Source organism: Phyllostomus discolor, chromosome 9, assembly GCF_004126475.2.
Source record: "Phyllostomus discolor isolate MPI-MPIP mPhyDis1 chromosome 9, mPhyDis1.pri.v3, whole genome shotgun sequence".
In the NCBI taxonomy this organism is placed as follows: domain Eukaryota; kingdom Metazoa; phylum Chordata; class Mammalia; order Chiroptera; family Phyllostomidae; genus Phyllostomus; species Phyllostomus discolor.
In genome coordinates, this window is record NC_040911.2 from 43,411,841 (window position 1) to 43,432,171 (window position 20,331).

The following is a 20,331-nucleotide window of genomic DNA, read 5'->3' on the forward strand; positions in this document are numbered from 1 at the left end:
TATTACAGAACTCATCCCGGTTTGCTTGCTCCGGTCCTAGTCTAGTGCTCTTGGACAAAAGCAGAGAAAACCAGTGATTGGGTAGATTTTTGTTCACTACTGCATGTACTTGTTGGATTAAATGATTCCCTGTGTCTATCACACAAGACAGCGATTTTCAACTGGTGTGCCGCAATAATTTTTAAAACATGCAGTATCTGACTATGTAGTCAGGGCACTGACCTCTTTACCCTTAGATTGTCAAACAAAAAAAAATGACAACAGCCACACAACAATGGCAGTCTAGTGTGAGTGAATCAAAATTATACCTATTTTTTTGTCAGAGCTGCAAAAAATATATTTTTTGATGTGCTACAGAATTTTAGTCATTCATTTATCTGTCCCCTGCCATGGAAAGGGTTGAAAATTGCTGACCTAAGGGAATGAAAGAGATCTGGGAAATCTGCGATTTGAGTAAGTAGGGAAGAGCGGTGTGGGAGCAAATCTCCAATTGTCAGTTGCCGATGGCAAGAAAGACCAGAGAAGTTTCTCCTGCCTGGCAGCCGTGCTCGCGGCCACCTCTGCAGGGTGGAGAGGCGGCACATGTGAAAGCCCCGGTGAACTGCCTTGCAGCTGTTGCAGGGGGAGTGGCAACAGCAGCAGTGTGGACAGTTACTTTTCTGGGAGCCAGCCAAGTAATTTTTCTAAACCATAATTCTTCCTCGGAGTAGCAATTGACTTGGCTTTTGGCTGGTATTGAGTTGGGACTCTGGGAATACCACAAAATATTTTATAACATTTGCATGAAGTTGCAAATTTAGGCTCAATGGGCGGGGAAAATGCTGTATAAATTAATAGGACCAAAGGGAATGGTCTCTAATCAAATTGCTCATTCCCCCTCATAATATTTGATATAAAAATAACACAGCGACAAATAACTTCATTAAAAGGGAACAATTCTTCCAACATAGTTTAGGATGAAGCTAAGTAGATTATAAAAGTGACTGAAGTCAAACACAACTTGAAGAGAAGACACAAAATAATTTTTTAATGATGCATAAATAGAACTGATAATTTAATTTTGATGGTTTGGAGAAAATGGGTAGAAAAGTTGGCAATGAAAGGTCTAATGTTACCCCAGTAAGTTAGAAGTCTCTATTTTCTTGAACAGAAGCTTACTTCTGAAGAGAAGGAATTCAGAGGCACTTAATCAATATGCTCTGTTATACCCCTTTTTGAATTTGGAGTAGGAGGAGAAGCCAGGTCACAGGCAAATAATCTCTTGGATGTTCTGGAGGACTGGCCTTGGAAATTCTACATGAGGAGAGAAAAACAGCTCAAGGGAGGAGGTTGGAGCAGAGATAGCAAGTCCGAGCAATGGAAAAAGGGAGGCAAAGGGTAAGGGGAGGCCAAGAAAACATTTTTCAATGCTTTGTCTGTGAAGTAGGTAAAATTTCTCCAGTCTGTCTTGCCATGGGTTGTTGGAGATATGCTGCACTCCACTCTTTCCTACTTGCTCAGCCCAAATTTCCAGGATCTCTTTCGTTCCCTTAGGTACTTGCTCTTTGAAGGGTAAAAATATAGCTAGTTTGATAAAAGAATGCACTGAGAAATGTGGGGTGAGGACTGCATTTTTGAAAGAATTCTTGCAAACATTCCTTTTCTCTGCAGTACTAAATATGTATTTAAGTCTGAAAAGGGAAGAATTGAATTTTATACTTTATCTGTTACAGCCCTAGGTATGCGCTAAGTACTTTTTACTTATGATCCATTTTACAGATACGGAGCTGGAGGTCAAGGTCAGAAAGGCTGTTACCCTGCCTGTGGCAGGTGGCAGTTATTAAAGGTGACTGAAACAACGTCTTCCATCTGACATGTTCTTGTAGAACAAGAGTCAGCAAACTTTTCGATAAACAGCTATACACATTTCAGGCTTTGTGACCCCAAACATTTAGCTCTGCTCCTGTGGCAAAGTTAGAGACGGTATGTAAATGAACAGGCTGGCTGTCTTGAAGAAATGAGCCAGATTTCGTGGGAGGGCACAGTTTGCTAAGCCTGCTCTAGAAGTCACCACTTCCTGTCAAGAGGTGGAGTCTAATTACCCTCTCCTTGAACCCAGTGTGATTTGCCTGTGACCAAGAGAATGTGAAGGAAGTGACATTGCATGCCTTCTGAAGCTAGATCAGAAAAGGCAATGAAGTCTCTATTCCCTGGGGCAGCGGGCTGCTGGGGCCAGAGCCACCACAGAAACCGTCCAATTGTCCCGAGGCCCCCAGGCTGCAAGGGAGCCCATGTAAGCCATGAGGAGAGACGGAGAGGCCTGAGGCAGTGAGAAGAGGGAGATGCTCATCCAGCCCCCCAGTTGTTCTAGCTCTTCCCCTGATTGCAAGCTCTGGAGAGACACTGAGCCAGAAATAGCCAGCTGTATGTCCTCCAAACTCCTGCCCCATAGAAACTGAGGGAGAAGATGATTGCCATTTTAAGACATGTACAGAGCATTGCTCCCAAATTAGTGAGTGGCAGATAAAGGGATCCCAACCTAGGTTGGCCTGACCTCAACCATGTATTCTTTCTGTTCATGATTGCTTCCAGCAGCCATTTGCAAAAGAACTTGTTAAAATATATGTTCATTAAATTTACCATGTTAACTATTTTTAAATGTACAGTTCTATAAGTACACTCACGTTGTGCAAACAATCCCCAGAATTCTTTTCGTTTTGAAAAATTGAAGCTCTGTGCCCATTCAACAACTGCCCCCCACCCCAGCCCCTGGCAACCACCATTCTACTTTCTATCTCTATGAATTTGGCCACTCTAGGCCCCTTGTGCACGCAGAATCATATATTATTTGTCTTTTTTGTGACTGGCTTGTTGCACTTAGTGTAAGAGTATGTGTGTGCATTTGTATGTTTATATACTCGTATTTTAACCTGTGTTGGTTAGTGAGTCTACCAGTGAGTAGCAAAGGTTTGTCAAGGAAAATATCCAAGTTTCAGGTCTCGTGAATCACAGATGCAACATTTCCCAGGAAGGATCTTGCAACAGTGCTCGCTCTAACAAGCACAATTCAGTGTCCTGCCTCTAACGGGCTTTGAAGAAAGAGGAACCCATGCATCAAGGATAAGATAAGGCTGTTTGATTTGTTCCAACTTATGGGCTGTTTGACTTCCCTCTCAGAGCCGTGCCTTGAGAATGAAATCATTTTCTCTCACACAGCCCTTTCAAAGAGCACCAAACACAAGCACTCACTGTCTGCTCCTTTATTTTCTCTGTGTCCGGGGTGGGCACTGACTGGGTGGGATTACTATGACTAGCTATGAATTATGTATTGAGCCAAAAACCTGCAGGGAATCAGCTAAACTGCTACTATTTGCTTACACAGACTAAGACCGAGCCTTTGGGGGCTTCTTTGACCTTCTCTGCTTTTCCCTATGCCTAATCTAAGACCAGCAGACAGGTTTGGGCTGAGGTGCGCGCTTACAAAGTCAAGGTCTTAGCTTCCTCTCTCCCCACTCACCCTAATTGCCTAGCCCACTTGTTACACCACAAACAAATGGAAGTGGTCTTTTTAATCTTCCAGAGATTAGCCCACAATTATGGGCTGACTTGTGTCTCCCTCAAAATTTGTATGTTGAAGTCCTAACTCTTAGTACTTCAGACTAATTGTATTCAGGTCTTCAAAGTGGTTATTAGGTTAAAGTAAGGTCATTAGGTCCAAGTCCAATATGACTGGGTCCCTCTAAGAAGAGAGAGGCATGAAAGGCATGTGCTCAAAGAGGAGGGCCTTGTGAGGACGTGCAGAAGATGGCCATCTGCAAGGCACATAGGGAGGCCTTAGAGCGGGGGTGTCAAACTCATTTTCACCAGGGGCCACATCAGCCTTGCAGTTGCTTTCAAAGGGCCGAATGTAATTTTAGGACTTTATAAATGTAAATACTCCTCAATAGTTAAGTGAGAGCTCAGTGCTGCTGCCGGGTAGAAACAAGGTGCTGGGCTGAATAAAACAAGGTGGGGGGCCAGATCCGACCCATGGGCTGAGCTTGGACTTCCAGCCTCCAGAACTGTAAGAAGATACATTTCTTTTGTTTAAGCTCCCAGTCTGTGGTACTTTTTGTTATAGCAGCCCAGGTAAATGGATATACTCATCAATGGAAAGTTCACAGCCTTGAGGTTGGGACTTCAGTCCAGAAAAGTTCTGAAGGTAATAATCATCAACGCAAAAATCAAGAAAGCCTTTCAATACAGTTTCTCTTTCTGAATCTGTCACAAGTGGTCTACTGGCAGCTTAAGAAGGTGGTCCTGGTGGCAGAGCCTGGGATGAAGGCTGACCTCCCCCAAAACCCCTGGGGCCACTGGCTCGGAAGGGGAGGGGCCATGGCTGTAGATTCTAGAAGTCTAGCAAGACTTAGTAGTTGTTTTAGGCATAGTCTAAGAGGCTCATCTGTTTGAGACTTAACTCTTTCCCCCTTCTGCGCAAGGCAGGCCTTCTTCCTCCCTCACCTCTTCCTCTCTCTGGGGCTTTTCCTACCCACCCCTCCTGCAAGCATACTTTATTACCAGGAAAGTCAGAAGAAGGGACTGTATCATCCAGATCCCGATATGGTTTTGGTTTTCCTTTTGTGGGAAGGGTGATAAAGGACAGAAGGGACACCTGCTGTATAAGCAGGTGATAGGATATGGGTGGGATGGTAGGCAGAATAATGGTCCCTAAATTTCAAATCTTTGGAATGTGAATATGTTACCTAACATGGCAGAGAGAACTTCCCTGCTGTGATTAAGTTAAAGCTCTTAAAATGGAAAGATTATCCTGGATTATCTAGGTGGCCCAATGTAATCACAAGGGCCCTTGCAGGAGGGAGGCAGGCGAGTCAGAGTCAGAGAGGGAGATGTGACAGAGAGGCTTGAAGATACTACACTGCTGCTGGCTTTGAAGGTGGAGGAAGATGCTGGAAGGCGAGGCCGGCAGGCCGGTCGTGGAGCTGGAAAGGCTCCTCCAAGGAGCTGGAATGGATTCTCCCCCAGAGCTTCCACGATGGTGCAGCTCTGTAGACCTCTAAAATGTAAGTTGATTGCTGTTCTTCTAAGTCACTAAGTTTGAGGTAATTTGTTACAGCAGCACTAGGAAACCCATACAAGTGGGGAAAATGGAAGTGCCGGAAAACACCTGCTATCACATTTAAACAGGCTGATGCCCAGAGATAAAGTAACAAAGCTAAAGCTTCTATCCCTTAAACTAGTGGACCTCAAAGGTTGTTGGTCTCTCAACCAGCAGTGTCAGCAGCACCTGGATGTGGGTCAAATTCTCAGTCCCTACCCCAGACCCACTGATTCAGCAACTGGGGGTGGGACCCACTGATTCTGAAACTCTGGGGGTGGGGCCTGGCAGTCTGAGTTTTAACAAACTCTTTAGGTGATTTTGTTGTTTACCAAGGCTCACCTTAAAATAAGTGACCTGGGCCAGTTCTTCATGACCGAAGGGTACCTGTGGACCCCCCAGTGTCTGTGTTGCTATTGAGTCTACAGTTCAACTAGTTATTTCACAATTTATGCTTGACTAGGAATCTGAGTGGCAGGCTCTGCAGGGGGAATGTGGGAGGAGGGGGAGACCCGAACTCAGTCTCCATGTGTTTACAAGTCCCCACCCCCTTCCATAGCCTGTGCCTATGGTCAAGGGACCAAGAATCTGGCTGGATGGTCATTCCAGAGCCCTGCACTGTCATATGCATTTGTCCCAGCCTTTCCTTCTGACCTTCAACATCCTTACCTGCTGGAGGCGACCCTATACTGGCTAGCTGGAAAGATACTTTTGAAAACAAGAGTGTGCTTATCCCTTCCAGAAGTTCTGGAGTCACAAAAACATTGATTCAGTCCTGGATCTGCCTCCTAGTGGTTGGGTGATCTTGGGTGTATGATCTCTCTTGTCTCAGTGCCCTTTTGGTAGGCAGGGCATGCTGAGAGTCCTGTGATAGAGCTGTTGAGAAGTTAAGTGAAATAACATGTGTCAAGGTCCTAGTGTAGGACCTAGAAAAAATCCAAGGCCTAATGGTCTTGTTACTAATTATCATTCATTGTAGTTAATATTATTAATAGAAATTAATAGCTATTGTTTACACTAGCCCTGATATTCATTGCCTCCTGTTTCCAGGCTTCACATATATAGGGGATGCAGTTCACAAGTTCAGCCCATTTGAAGTTCTGTTTATCATCTCCTGTTGAGGTTCTTCAAGGCTCAGCGAAAAGGGAAAGCCCCGTATAAACTGAGGGCATTTCTCATACCTTCCCAGCTGATGGAACTTTTCGCAGGAGCCTGGGTCCCCCGCCCCAGGATGTGGCCGGCCTGAGCGTGGAGGTTTCCCCTTTCCCCCTCACTGCCTGCATTCCTCTGACTCGTCCGGTCAGATCTAGTATTTTTCCTCCCTCCTCCTCCGTGGCTCCACCATCACCCAGACAGCTGCCGCCACATCCTGCTGCTTCAGAAGCGGAAGTGAGGTGCATTTGTGACCTTTCTGGGTGACAGCATTTGCGATGAGATTAATAAAATGCCAGTGCTTAGGGGAAACCAGACTTTCCCTCAGTCACCTTGGCTCCACCTCTCTCGTGACACAGAAAACAAGCCTGACCAATGTTAGTCTGTGCGATGTGGTTGTGCCAGCTCTTTGGGAGCCGGTGGGCACTGGTGACTTGGTGTCAACGGCCCTTTTGTGAGAGCGGGTCTGAGACAGCCTGTCACCGAGTGAGTCTGCGTGCAGCTGGTCAGTGGTGGCTGTGCCCCCGAGCGTGTGCAGGGCTCCATGCAGCACTTGGGGTATCTGTCCCCCATGGCAGACAAAGTATTATTCCAGTTCGCCCCTGGATGCTGCAGGGTTTTTCCTCAGCTACCACATGACACTGCGTGAAGACAGCATTCCAGGAAACCAGAAGGGCTGCTCCAGGCTCTGGGATTTCAAAGGAAATGGCCTGGCAAGGCTGCCGGCTCTGTTCTGCTGCGTCATTTTCTCTGAGCTGGCCTCCCCTTTTGTGGCGTGCTCACTTGTTGCTGAATCCCACAAACTTTAAGAATTATCTTTCTTAGAAGGGAGAGCCTATTTATTTTTCCTCCACAGAAACTTTAAGGTTCAAGAAGTCGCCAAAGGTCATGATAAAGATTATTTACAAGAACAGGGAAACTAACAGATGAAGACTACCCCGTCCACTTTTAATTCAAATTTATCCTGTTTAACTAACAAGAGGCATTGGTTGTATTACATCTGATTTAGGCCATATGCACTCAAGGGCACTGCTTATGGACTCAATGTCTATGCCCCCACAAAATCCATGTGTTGGAGCCCCAACTCCCAGTGTGATGGTATTTGGAGATAGGGACTTTGAGAGGTAGGTTTAGATGAGGTGATGAGGCCAAGTGCCCACGATGGAATTAGTGCTCCTGCAAGAAGAGACACCAGATCTCTCTCTCTCTCCATACAGAAAGGCCATGTGAGACATAGCCAAAAGGCAGCCATCTTCAACCAAAGACAAAAACCAAACTTCTCACTGGACATCTAACATGCTGGCACTTTGATTTTGGACTTCCCAGCCTCCAGCATTGTGAGAGAATAAATGTCTGTTGTTTCTACCTCCTGCTTCTTGGGGGACATAGTTTTTCATTCCCCCTCAGCCACAGCAATGCCACACATAATCCCACAGCGATCCTATGAGGGCCTTGAACCAGCATTCCTGTGTTTGTGTCCTGTGTCCTGCAGGGGCCGGACCTTGGCTGGTGAGCCTTGGAAAAGGGTTACTGTCACTGAACCATGAATAAAAAACTGCAAAATCAAAACAAATAAGGATTGAATTAAATGCTGCTATAAACTAATATTACTATGTCAGCATCACTTATTGTTAAACAATTAACAAAATTATATTACATTTGAAAATGCTTTGTAGATTAGATGTATGGTTTTTTTCCATTTTGTGAGGAATTCTTATATAGGTAATATTACAAAGGAATCATAGGTAATCAAACTAAATAAATTTTACAGACATAATTATAACTGTAGACAAAAAAAAGATGAAAATTCTTCCAAAGTACTTTTCCAGAAAACAAATCCACTTAAAGAGGATGTGGATCATTGTACTATGTTTGAAATGATACAGGATAGCTCTTCAAAAGGAAGCAGAGCCTGGGTTCCTACAGAGTCCCTGAATTACCTGGCTGCCCTCACTGTCGCTCCCTGCGGGAGGATGCCAGGCACAGAAGAAAGGATGTGCCCAAGGCCAGCCAGCAAGTACAGAGGTGCAACTCCAAACCTCACCACCGAGGCACAAGGCTGCTTCTGTTCAGTGTCCTCAGGGACATCCTTAAATAAGATCACATAGACCAGTGCCCCTCGCTATAGACACACATTTTGGAGTAGGTTCACTGATTTGTGCTCCATTGTAATTATCCACAAAAACTCACCAGCCACTCCCTCACCTGACTTTGTGAGATTGTGCCAGAGAGCATTTAGCACTATGTGTAAGCCTGGAGAATTCACTATGTGCCATCCCCCTTAGAAAGTTTATCAGAAACTGAAAGAAAGAAACTCTTAGCCCTATCTAGAAACAGGAATACTGAAAAAGGAGGGTAGTATGGTGGATGACTTCAAGGGCTTATTAGTCTTGGGTTTGGAATTCTGTGACCTTGAGCAAGGAACTTCTCCAGGCCTTGGCTTCCTCATTTGTAAATCAGGTGATAAGAGAAGATCCTGAGTTTCTCTGAGGTTTCAGTGAGATAATGTATGTATTTCCTTTGCTTGCAAACATATTATAGCTACAAAGGTATTATAAGCGCTCTAATGCTAGCTTATAGTATTATTACTAGCTTTCATACCTTATCAATAGCATAGTTCTTTGTCCAGGACTTAAAAAGTACATCCAAGAGATAGGCTGATAGAAATACAAAAGTTATAACTCCTACAAAGGGGAATATAGCAATATGTGGTAGCCTGGGTCTCTGAGAGACTGTGTGGAGCAGACTGCCTGCCAGCTTTCCTGGAACAGATAGTATGAGTTGAAATGCTTTTGTTAAGTTTAATCACTGAGATTTGGGGGTTGTTTGTTACTGTAGCAAAACCTAACCTAATTAAAGTGACCTTTGACCTAGCAATTACACTTTAGAGAGTAATCCTGCATGCTGAAGACAGCCTGGATAAAATGAGATGTGTATGCAAAATCATTCAGTTAACCATTGCTTAAAATAGCAAAATATTGAGAACAATCTAAATGTGTGGCAAAGAGGAAATTGGTTAAGTGATTTGTGATATATCCATACAATGGCATACTAAGTAGTTGTAAAACATAATTGGAAATTCTCAAGGGAAATGTGAAAATATTACCATGACATTATTAAGCAAAAAATAAATAAATAAATAAAGGTTGTGCGATATTATATATAGTAAACTATCGTTTGTGTAACAATAGGGGAAAACATATTCATAAGGTTTCAATATGCCACAAATATATATTTATACAGAAGAAAGAAAATTGATAATGGTGGGTTAAGGGGAATAGAAACTGGGCATGGAGTCAATGCATTTTTCTTCCTGTATTTTGATTTTTGAGCTATGTGAAATTTTTTAATTAAAAACATAGATACTAAAAATAAATAAAATCCTTTGCTGGCTATTTACAGCTTATACAAACCTTGAAAGTGTATCTCTATTGCCACTTCAGGCCTGGCCATTTTCTGTTTTGGGTGCAGTGCTTCAGCTTCATCTGACTGCATCTGGTTCCCGGAGGTATCAGGTGGTTTCATCCCCCCTGACTGCTAGCTGGGGTTGAGCTGGCCTTGTTCGCACTAATGGGATGTACCTCCCTTGCTCTATGTCTTTCAGGACCAAGACATCTTTCCTGGGGCATCTCTCTGATCCAGCCAGGCAGAGTTCCTAGCCTAGGCTGACTTCTGTGGTCACATATCTCCTTTTATATATGGCTACTGTTGAATTTTTATCATATTAAATTATAATGATCTGTTTACAAAAATGCTGCCTTTTCTAGAAAGCATAATTAGGTCGGGTCATCTTTCTATCCCCATGGCCTAGTATAGGGCATGCCATAGTATAGGCATTTAATAACTGTATCCATTAATTTTTTGTAAATAAAAGGTTAATAACAATGAAGTAATAAAATGTTATATTTGAAAATAGAGTCTACCTATATCTGCTGCCATAGCCCTCCAGCAGCCTGAATTCTTTCCCTCAGTGTGGTTTCAAATATATTGTTCTCTGTGTGCTACGATATTGAAAAGGATGGTATGTCCTAAGTAAGTCTGTGGTGGTATTTTCAAACGACACTATTTTAAATTTGATGAACATTTGCTAGAGCAACGCTGCTCCAAAACATTATTTAAAAGAAAAAGAAAACAAAGCACTCTGAATTTAAACCAAATCAATAACAAGGTTTAAAAAAAAGAGAAGGTTGAATAAAAGACATTTGGAGACATGCTGCTGATCACTTCCCCAAGGTGGTTTTGATTGTATCTACCCATTGTTAGATTTCCGTAATATTACGTGAAGTAAAATTATGTCTGATTTAGTAAAAGAAATTCATATAACTCAGACACTTTGATTATTATTCTTAAAAACTTATGAAATAACATCAAACAAAAGTTGTAACATTGATTTTGATAATTCAGTATTTGAGCTAATATAATAAAAGTAAAAATGCTAACAAAATAGTATAAAAAACATCTAAAATATATGGAGTGCCTTTGTGCCAAATGTTTTACTAGGTACTTCAACCTGATCTCATTTTATTTAAGCCTGGTATCTGGAGTGCTAAGTAGCTTTAACCCCATTTTACAGGTGAGGAAAATGTGGTTCAGAGAGAGTAACTTGCTTCAGACCACAACACAGCCACGAAGTTATGGCTACAAGTCTTGGGCCTCGAATGCCCTTTCTATTATTCTATACTTTCTTCCACAGGAGTGTGTTCTGAACTCAGTGTTAGGAGTGTATTTGAGGAGACCATCTGTAAAACCAGCACTGAGATACAGGAGACATAAAAGGAAGTCCAACTGCCTCTATACCTCCTAGCAGCACAGGTTCTGCGAACCGAACCCTGCGCCCAAGGCGTATCCAGCAGCTTTCTGTTTCCACCCAATGATACACGTTGGTTAAAACTAGGAAATACCTAAATGCACACATTTCTCCAAAACATTTCAGATCCACAAAGCTTTGGATTGGTATTTGATTTTGCACTTCATTGATATATTATTGTAAAAATGCTTTGGCTTTTTCCTCAGTGAAACCAAACAAAAGTCATAATGTATGTTCTTCCAAGTTAAAGCATTCATGGCTTCAACCGAAGTGTTGCATATACAGCTGTGGCGATATTTACATAGGTAAGCATCTTAGTTGAATATGAAATACACATAGGATCAACGTGAAGTTGACTTTACAGTTAATTTTAATGGGTGTGATGTATAATTTAAGAGGGTGTGATTCCCAGGTTCACACTCCAAATCACAGCAGTAAGTGATTTCAGCAGTTGTCTAAATTATGGCGTGTTCCAAAACTAACAGTAAGGTCAGACTCTAATTTTAGATTGAAAATGTAAAGGCCATTTTCAAAATTTGGGATTCAAATACAAAAGTGGTTTGCTATCACTATCAAATTGGCCTCGAAGACTGCTAATTAGATCACGGCCCCTTAAAAGTTGCCTTCTTAGGCAGCTTAATAAGTTTGGTTATTCTTTTAAAGTAAGAGGTTTATTTACATTGAAAACTTCCAGTAGGTTGCTAAAAATAATGAAAACAAACATATAGACATTGAAACTTACACTCTTAAAAAACAAACAAAAAGAAAATAAATCAGTGACTAACACTGGCAGATTTTCCTTTATAGCTTGCTTTTAATTTATAAATTTCTATGTCCTGCCCCAGGGAGCATAGTGAATGCTAGGTTATAGTGCTTTAGGTGCAAACTGTCTTTTGAGTTATGCTAGTTTGTTGCTAGGTGCTCAAGGCTGCTTATTCAGCACTAACTATTAGTTTTGGGCTACTGAAGATGTACAAAGGCTACTCTGGATATCTGTGGTTGTCGACACTTTAGTTCTCCTTATTCAAAATCTTCCATATTTTTGATCAGTATTGACAGGTGGCATGCTCGCTAACACAGTGAACTTAACAACATACTTCATTAAAAAACAATCAATATTGATGAAATCAGTCTTTGTCTCTTTGTTGGTTGGATCAGCCTGAAAACCTTTCCTCTTCTCCCACCCCCCAGGACTGGAAGAGCAGGTCAGGGGATGGATTCCATCTGACGGGAACATCCTCAATTGGGATTGTGATTGGCTCCTGGCAAAGTTCATTTGGACAACTTCTCCCGGGCCCACAAAAGTGTCATGACTCCCAGTGAGGTAATCAGGAACTCTATTCCCCCTTAGTTCTCCCAAAGTGGAGAAACAGTGGTTTACACTGGTTGTTTGTCTGTGGCTTTGCCCCAAGTGAAACTGACTTTCAGTGATGTGCTATGATATAATCCTAGAGGAATGATCATTTGTTTGCTAGATCTGTGGACAATGGAAAGGGGTGGGGGAATTCAGGGAAGTCAGCAGAGAAAGAGGAACGGTGAAGAAGAGAACAAAAGCTTATTGAGCACCTATGGTATTCCATTCACTGTGTTAAATCAGTTGTGTAGTCTTACAGTTGCCTTGAGAAATAGAACTTCATTTATTGGTCTTATAGCTGCCTTAAGAAATAGAGAGCTTCATTTATTGGTGAGGATGCCAAGGCAAATAGTGGTTACTTGCCAAAACCACCCAGTAAATGGTTGGCTTTCTGTTGCCTGAAGTCTCCCCAAACCCCTGCTCCATACCTTCTATTGCACTATGCGGAAACAGAGGAGTGCAGCTGGCTCAGAGGAGGAGGAGAGGGAAGGAAGGGAGGGGAAAAGAAACACTAAGAAAAGAAAGAATGTGAGAGAGCTCTGAAATGCTGCCAGTGGTTATTCAAGGTTCATTCTACCTGAGGTGAGGGTAATCCCAAGCAAGACTGCGTATTAGGCATGCCTTGACCCATCTTCCAGTTTCTGGATCACAAGGCTCCATCTTTGCCATTTTGGGAGAGTCCTAGTTTTCAGAAGCTATTTGGTAAATTCTCAACTGAATGCTCAGCTCTCCCAGAGACATTGCTATGCAATAGGAACATTTTGCCAAAAGTATAATGATAATTTTCTGCAAAATACATCTGAGAAGAGAACATTTATTTGCTTAGTAGGATGATCCAGCTTCCAGGTTAGTGTCGTAAGCAGGAGGTCTAGGTGTTTTGTGTTTTCTTTTCCCCTGCAGAAGCAACTCTCTTGAGTCTTGTTTTCAGCTTCTACAATATTGCATTTTTAGATTCCTGAAACTCTGTCACCTTTCACTCTTTCCCTGGAGGAAGCCCTTCCCTGTCTCTGCAGCAATCTGACTTGAAGGTCTGTGAAGATGTTTTATTTTGATTTCTGTAGGAAAAATGTGGAAACTTCATTCCAAATTTATTACCAAAAATAGGCCCATCAGCTATCTGTTTGGTAATGGATTTACCATAGTCTAACCTGACAAATGAAGATGTAACTTTGCTCAAAAAGTAGAAAGACACAGTGACAAAAATAAAATTCACCTGGGGAAGAAATGACATCAATACATTTGGAATACTTTTTAAATGGTAAAATCATTCAGGGTTGCTATGGACTGAATATTTGTGTTCCCCAAAATTCACATGTTGAAATTGTAACCTCTAAGGCGATGATGTTAGGAGGTAGGCCTTTGGGGAGGTCAATAGGCCATAAGGGTGAAGCCCTCATGAATGGGATTAGTGCCCTTATAGAAGGGACCCCAGAGAGCTCCCTCACACCTTCCACCTGTGAGAGCACAGAAGGATGCCAGCAGTTTGCAACCCAGACGAGGGTGTTCACCAGACATCAAATCTGCTGTCGACTAGATCTTGGACTTCCAGCCTCCACAATTGTGAGACACAAATTTCTGTTGTTTAAGCCACTCAGTGTATGGTAATTTGTCATAGTCGCCCCAATAGACTAAGGCAGGGATATTTTGGGATTCATTCTATGATATACTTTGGAAAATAGAACTTCTTAAACAAAGTAAATGACTATTTCAGTCCTCAACACACATGTAAAGTCAGATCAGAGCTTTGCGACAGAAAAGCAGCTCTATTTTTATAGGGCTAAAAGACAAACATGAAGCTGTGGGTATTGTGAGTTTTGAAAAAGGGAACAAAGATTGCAACAAGTATTTACTTAGTTTATTCTTCCTATACTTGAGGATTTGTTGCAATTACTGGATCTGAGGCCACGAGGTCACGGAAAACACCATCTCCGAGGTGACCACAGTCCTAAGTCCCCTGCTCTAATGGCTGGTGAACCATTACCAGGGAGAAATAAGACGCTTTAACAGTATCTAAATAAAAAGAAGTGACAAGGAGAAAAAGGGAAAGCAAAAGCTTCATGTGCCCAGGGGAACTTTTGTTTGTGACATTGAAGCTGTACAGTTGCACCTCGCATGCTGACACCCTGCAGTGTCCCCACCAAGAGGCCATCGAAAGTGGGCAATGGCTCGAAGAACCTTCTTGTTTATTCAATTATTTTCATAAAGGCTCATCTGTTCCTATTTTTAAAAACATGGAACTTTTCCAAAAAAAGCCTTATATAGGCTTTGAAAAGAATTCAATGTCATTTTGGTATTTGGAATCTCACCTACCTACAAGGTATAAACAAACCACCTGTGAGGCAAGTCTCATCATGGAAATCACACTGGTTATCAGCTGCAAAGGCCTGTCATCAACTTCCATTGCCCCATCTTGTTCTTTCAGACTTGCTGCCTCCCTGCCTGAATGCTCCCTACTTTCCGCGTGTCTGAACACATCTTACATGCTGGATAAGGAGCTTCTGATTGGGACCTTCCCTCCCTGGAAAGAAATTGCTGCCCACAGAATATCAGAGCGGTTCTAATTAGGCATGACTCAGCTCTTTCGTGACCTCTGTTCTCACTTTCCTTTGATTAGGCTGGTGCATTGGTCCTACTCGTGGAAATATGGTATGTGTCTCCCCCCCTCCATCAATTTCAAGAGGGAAAAGTCCCTTTTAGAAGATTCTTTCATAGAATTCTTGCCATGGATGGTTTTTCTTCCCTTGCCATTGCCCCTGTTGCCTCCCTTTTCCCCCAATTTGCTGTCTAGAGATTTCTTTCTTACTCCAATTTTCCCAGAGTTTGGAATTATCAATCTAAATCAAGAGTCCAGAATTCATCACTATTATCAATAAAACTTTGCAGTTATTTCCTTCAAACTTTTTTCCTGTTCAAACATTTCTTTATTTCAAAATAATTAAAGCATCGATGTGTTTTTCTGTTTGAGTATAATTTTAAATCTTCAAAGTGTGGAAGGACAATTTAAATTTACTTTAACCTTACCATTAATGTGATAAAGATTTTCTCTTTCTGCTGATTTTAAAAACTTACACGAAGCTGCAAAATGCTGAAGGGGGCAACCCTGCTTCAGAAAAAGAGAAGGAAAAAACTTCATGACAAAAATACTTGTTAGGAAGTAGCAAATGAAATGTGTCAATTTTCTTTTATGACTTTGACCATCTTTTTCCTTAAAGAGAACAGAAAAGGAAAAGATAACCTACCTAAAACATTAATATTATTTTCAGAGTTCTAGGATAATCCAGAACAGAGTCATTTTTGAAGAAAAGGAAGTAGGTTTCATTTCTGGCAGTGGATCCCCTCCACTGATTTGCATATTCCTTGACATGATAAGCTGTATGAAGATGCCTTGAGTTTATTCCACAGATGGAAAATAACATGTACAGGAATTGGCTAAACATTCACAAGGACTACCATCTGAGGTTTGATTTTCAATCAAGAGATAGTGTCCGACACACATTTCACTGAGCATGCTTGTCAAAAATCTCACATTCCAGATGCACCAAGAATGCATGCATTGAACACACACACACGCCATCCAACAACTGCATCCCGGCAGCCCCCGCACACACGTTTTAACACAGTCACAACAGAGCATGCTCCCAAGCCTTCAAGCCTCTACAGCCCTCAGCCAATCAACTGCCAAAAAGATGCTAAAGCAGCAGTTGAAGTGGGTCTGACCTCTGGTACCCATGGCTACTCCAGAGAACTTCCTGTGAGCCCCAGGGACTCAGAGGAGGTGGTGAGGAGTCTGCCAAAAAAGCCCCAGGCAGTCAGTCTGCTTCCTAGTCATTCTTCCTTATTTGCATCATACTTCCTTATTCGCATCTTTCTCTGGAGACCATAAACATGTTTTGGGGGTTTCAACAGGCCCTGCTACTCAGTAGTAACTAGTTACTAGCAAAATGAACAGAACAATAATTCTAGCAGAATAACAGTTTTTACATTATCTAATGTTTTCCTGGCTTTCTATACATTTTTTCCCCCATCCTTTTGTTGCAAGTGGAATCCTGCGCTTAAGCCAAGCAGGCAATGTAAAGCTCTGACTTCAAAGCCATTTCTTGATAAAACATCAAACAGCCCGGAGTGGACCAACTGTTATCTGGAATTCTACAGATAATTAACTGAAACTCAGCACCCACTTGCCTTGGGAGTTTCTGTAGGCAAGGTCTTTCTCATGGTCCTGCTAGCTTTTGTTGCCCTTTCTCCTATTATTTGTTGGGCAAGGAAAGGTTTGGATGGCCTCTCAATAAAATTCCCTGTTACCAAGCATGAGGAATGTGAACACTTGCTTAGCTTCGTAGAGGCTTGAAACAGGCACTGCGCCCTCATTCCCCTCTTGTGCTCCGTGAGGTGCCATTGTTCTGCTCCTCCCTCTTGATCTGGAAACACCACTGCCTGTGCTGAACTTCTCCTGCCATTTTCTTTATTTTAGAGGAGCAGCAGACTTCCTGCCAGGAGTGTCAGAAATATTGTCTTATAAACTTAGTTTTGAAAAATGTGACGATACTAAATCTACAGAAGACCCAGAGCCCCCACTGCGGATCTGCCAGTCCATGAGCATATTAGTTAGCCCCCCCTCGTCTTCCAGCCTTCTAACTCTAGCCCTCCCAACCCCTTTACTTGAGTCAAGAGGATGGTCTCACCACTCCAACCCCCCTGCAGTTTTCCACTCCCCACCTTCATGCATTGCCCATTGATCAAGCCACATCTCCCTTTAAATGTGAAGACTCACCTTAAACCCCACCACCTCTTCCAAGGAGCCTCCCCTGATTAAGCGGGGATGAAGACACCTCCGAAGCATGATTGACAAACTCCCGATACATAAGAAAACATACAGCCCAAAACAAACACAGAAACTCACAGAGAGAGAAAATTACACATTCTCTACTTTCAGATTGTATGCTCCTATGAGGGTAAGGGAATCAACTTTATGCCAAAACCAATTAATCATTTCAAACGATAAGGTGTTTGTAATATTCTTGGAGGTTACTCAGAAAAACACTGCTGCGACTTCTCTTCCCCAATGATTCTCCTCTTTCTTCAGATCCCTTTTCCTTTTCTTCTCAGCTCTTTGCATGCACAACTAGCGGGGACTGGCCCTTGCCGGGTATGAATGACATGGAGAACACTAAAGGAAGCTGGTGCTTGCCATCTCTCCTGGGTGGTCAATCACACTGCACAGGGTGAACCTGCATTTGAGCCTGGTAAAGGCCTTAGCCACTTAGTTTTTCTCATCAGGAAGCCTTGATGACTCCATGTCTGCTACGTTGGCGTAAGGGACCAAAAACACTCTAAAGAAGGCCCTACTGAAAGAATGGGAACAAGGCTGCTGGCGAGACTCAATGCCTAGCCTCAAATAAAACTTTTGGAGAGCAAGGGGATCTCTACAGAGCACTGGATATAAGGCAACCACATCAGAAAATAGAAACAGACATGTTCGCTGCCCTCTCAGGTCAGTGTTAATGCCACTTGTGGAGGGCGGAGAGACTTGTGGCAGAAAATGACCAGAATGAAGAGAAACACAGATGGAATGGCGATAGCTGGCAGTTAGAACATGGCATCAAACACCACTGCCACAGAAGCTTTCTAGCTACAAAGCCACGCTATGCAACCTTTAAGCAAAACATTACTGATTTTGTGGTTGTAAAACGTACCTTCAACAGCAGAACTCAGTTTTATGACACCTTGAATAAAAACAAAAAGTGGCAGTTATATAATGGACCCAAATTACCTTTTCCAATCTTCTCATAACAAATGCATGCTTCAGAGCTGGATTTTTTTTGCTGGTATTTTGATAATTTAACTAAACAAATGTCAACTTCGAGATTGAAGTAATTTTTAGCCCTTGATTAGACATCATGGGATCATGAGTGTGTTCATTTTTCCATGAAAATCATTTGGGGGGTATTTCTCACTAAATGGAGCTGACATATTTTGGGATGAACAAAGGCCAAGCCTGTCTGTCTGACTATTTCTGGGTATAAATCATGCTGCATAGTGGACTGATAAAACTTCCCACATTAGGATACTAGTGTCTAGTACTTCTTATTTATCACTGTGTATAGAGATCATGTGATACATATTGGAACAGGGTTTCTGCTGAAATATGTAACAGGTAGTTAAAAACCATGGTGGGATCCGGCAGTTTCCTTCTTTAGGGCAGCTGGGCCGCGCGCGGTTTCTGGTCTGATGTGTTCAGCATTCCTGCTCCCCGAAGGTCAGACAGTGAAAGGGCCATCTGAGCATGCCAAATTATTCAGGAAACAAGTGGACATTACCCTTGGCTGTATATTCATGTGCCTTTTTGGTGGACCTAAAAGTGAAAATACTAAACTAAGATAAATTAGACCTGCTTCAATAATTTGATTTAAAATTTTTTGGGGGGGAAGCCCTGGTTTTAAATGAACAATATTCTTCAAACTCTCTGTGATAGCCAGGATAATTTAGGCTGAGCAAAAATGTCAACAGTTTCGTTCAGTTGACATTCTGGTTCTCTTTGAAGGTGGAAGAATTTCAAATTAAAAATGGAAACAAAACTGGTGAACTAAATTGGCATCAACATGAACACACTCTGATTTTAACAGATTTTGTTCACGAAAAGACAAAATTGCTGTCTATTATAACTTTCCAAAAAGGCTATTTTCAAGTTACCTGTTGAATTTCATGTTTCCTGCAGAGCCAGTAGTGTCTGCTCAATATTTAACAAGAGACTTTCCAGGGGAAAAAGTATGTCTACATATTGGTATGTGTGTTTAGTATCAGTTTTGCTAATATGAATGATGTATAGCACAGAACCTACAAATAATAATAGAATATACAGTGCTCTTTACTGCAATTCTGTCACAGGCAATTGATTCTCACACAAGGCTTTGCTGATTTTGGCCAAAAACTTGTATCCACAGCCAGCAAGTCAACCATGATTTGACAAAACCATGCACTGATTTTGTAGCACTCCAGTCTGCTCCTTCCCAATAAATTTATTATCATTACATCTTTTTTGTGACCTACTGTTAAACTATTTTTCACTGTCATATAAGCTACTGTCATTAAATTAAAGCCCTTTCAACTTTAACACCGTGCAAGCACTCCCACCAGGACCTGTTTCCAGCGCCCAGTGTGACGTCCCTGAACAAGGAGCTGCAGGGACGGGCAGCAGCGACGCTGTCACGCATCAGCTCCCGATACAAGGGTAGTGGATATAAACAGCCTCAAGAGTACAGGTAGTAAAATGTAGTCAAATGATGAGGATGTAAATATTTTTACTGGGGGGCCCCCAAAAAACAGACTTTATAAAAAATTGTGTATTTATTTTTACATGTTTAAACTTCAGTCACCTTCAAAGTATTCTCCATATGATGCAATACACACATTGAAACTTTTTTCCACTGGCTCAAAACGATTTTTGAACTTGTTGATTTTTTAGAAAAGATTTTATGTATTTTATTTTTTAGAGAAAGGGGGAGGGAGAAAGAGAACGAGGGAAACATTGAATGGTTGCCTTTCACATGCCCCCAATTGGGGGTCCAGCCCACAACCCAGGCATGTTCCCTGACTGTGAATTGAACCAGTAACCCTTCAGTTCACAAGCTGGCACTCAATCCACTGAGCCACACCAGCCATGACTGAACGTGGCGATTTTAATACCTTTTAGTGCGTCTGCCATTTTTTGTTCCACCTCTTCCACATCGGCAACATGGTTCCCTTTGAGGACTTTTTGCATCCAGGGAAACAAAGGAAAAAAAGTCACTTGGGGTGAGATTGGGTGAATAGGGACGGTGGGGCATGGGGGTCATGCTGTTTTTGGTTAAAAACTGTTGAACACTCAGTGTGGTGTAAGCAGGTGCACTTGTAAATCACCCATCATGAAGCAGGGAAATGAGTTGAAAGAGTCTTAAAAAAATTTCC

At 42.2% G+C, this 20,331-nt stretch overlaps 1 protein-coding gene and 1 long non-coding RNA gene across 10 annotated transcripts in view; one reads left to right on the forward strand and one right to left on the reverse strand.

Annotated features, from left to right (window-relative positions):
* Nucleotides 1-20,331, reverse strand: part of DLGAP1 (DLG associated protein 1) — a 307,180-nt gene that overhangs the window by 77,739 nt on the left and 209,110 nt on the right. For 6 of the 9 annotated variants that reach the window (XM_028524049.2, XM_028524053.2, XM_028524052.2 and 3 more), the window contains exon 5: nucleotides 18,081-18,110. The exons of the other annotated variants lie outside the window; for them this stretch is intronic. In XM_028524049.2, coding sequence (XP_028379850.1) covers nucleotides 18,081-18,110 — 30 coding nt within the window. The remainder of the gene's footprint in view (nucleotides 1-18,080; nucleotides 18,111-20,331) is intronic. 9 annotated transcript variants of the gene reach the window in all.
* Nucleotides 4,005-11,534, forward strand: LOC118496713. The gene is made up of 2 exons (XR_004899270.1): nucleotides 4,005-5,039; nucleotides 7,444-11,534. It is a non-coding gene; the product is annotated as an uncharacterized LOC118496713 (long non-coding RNA).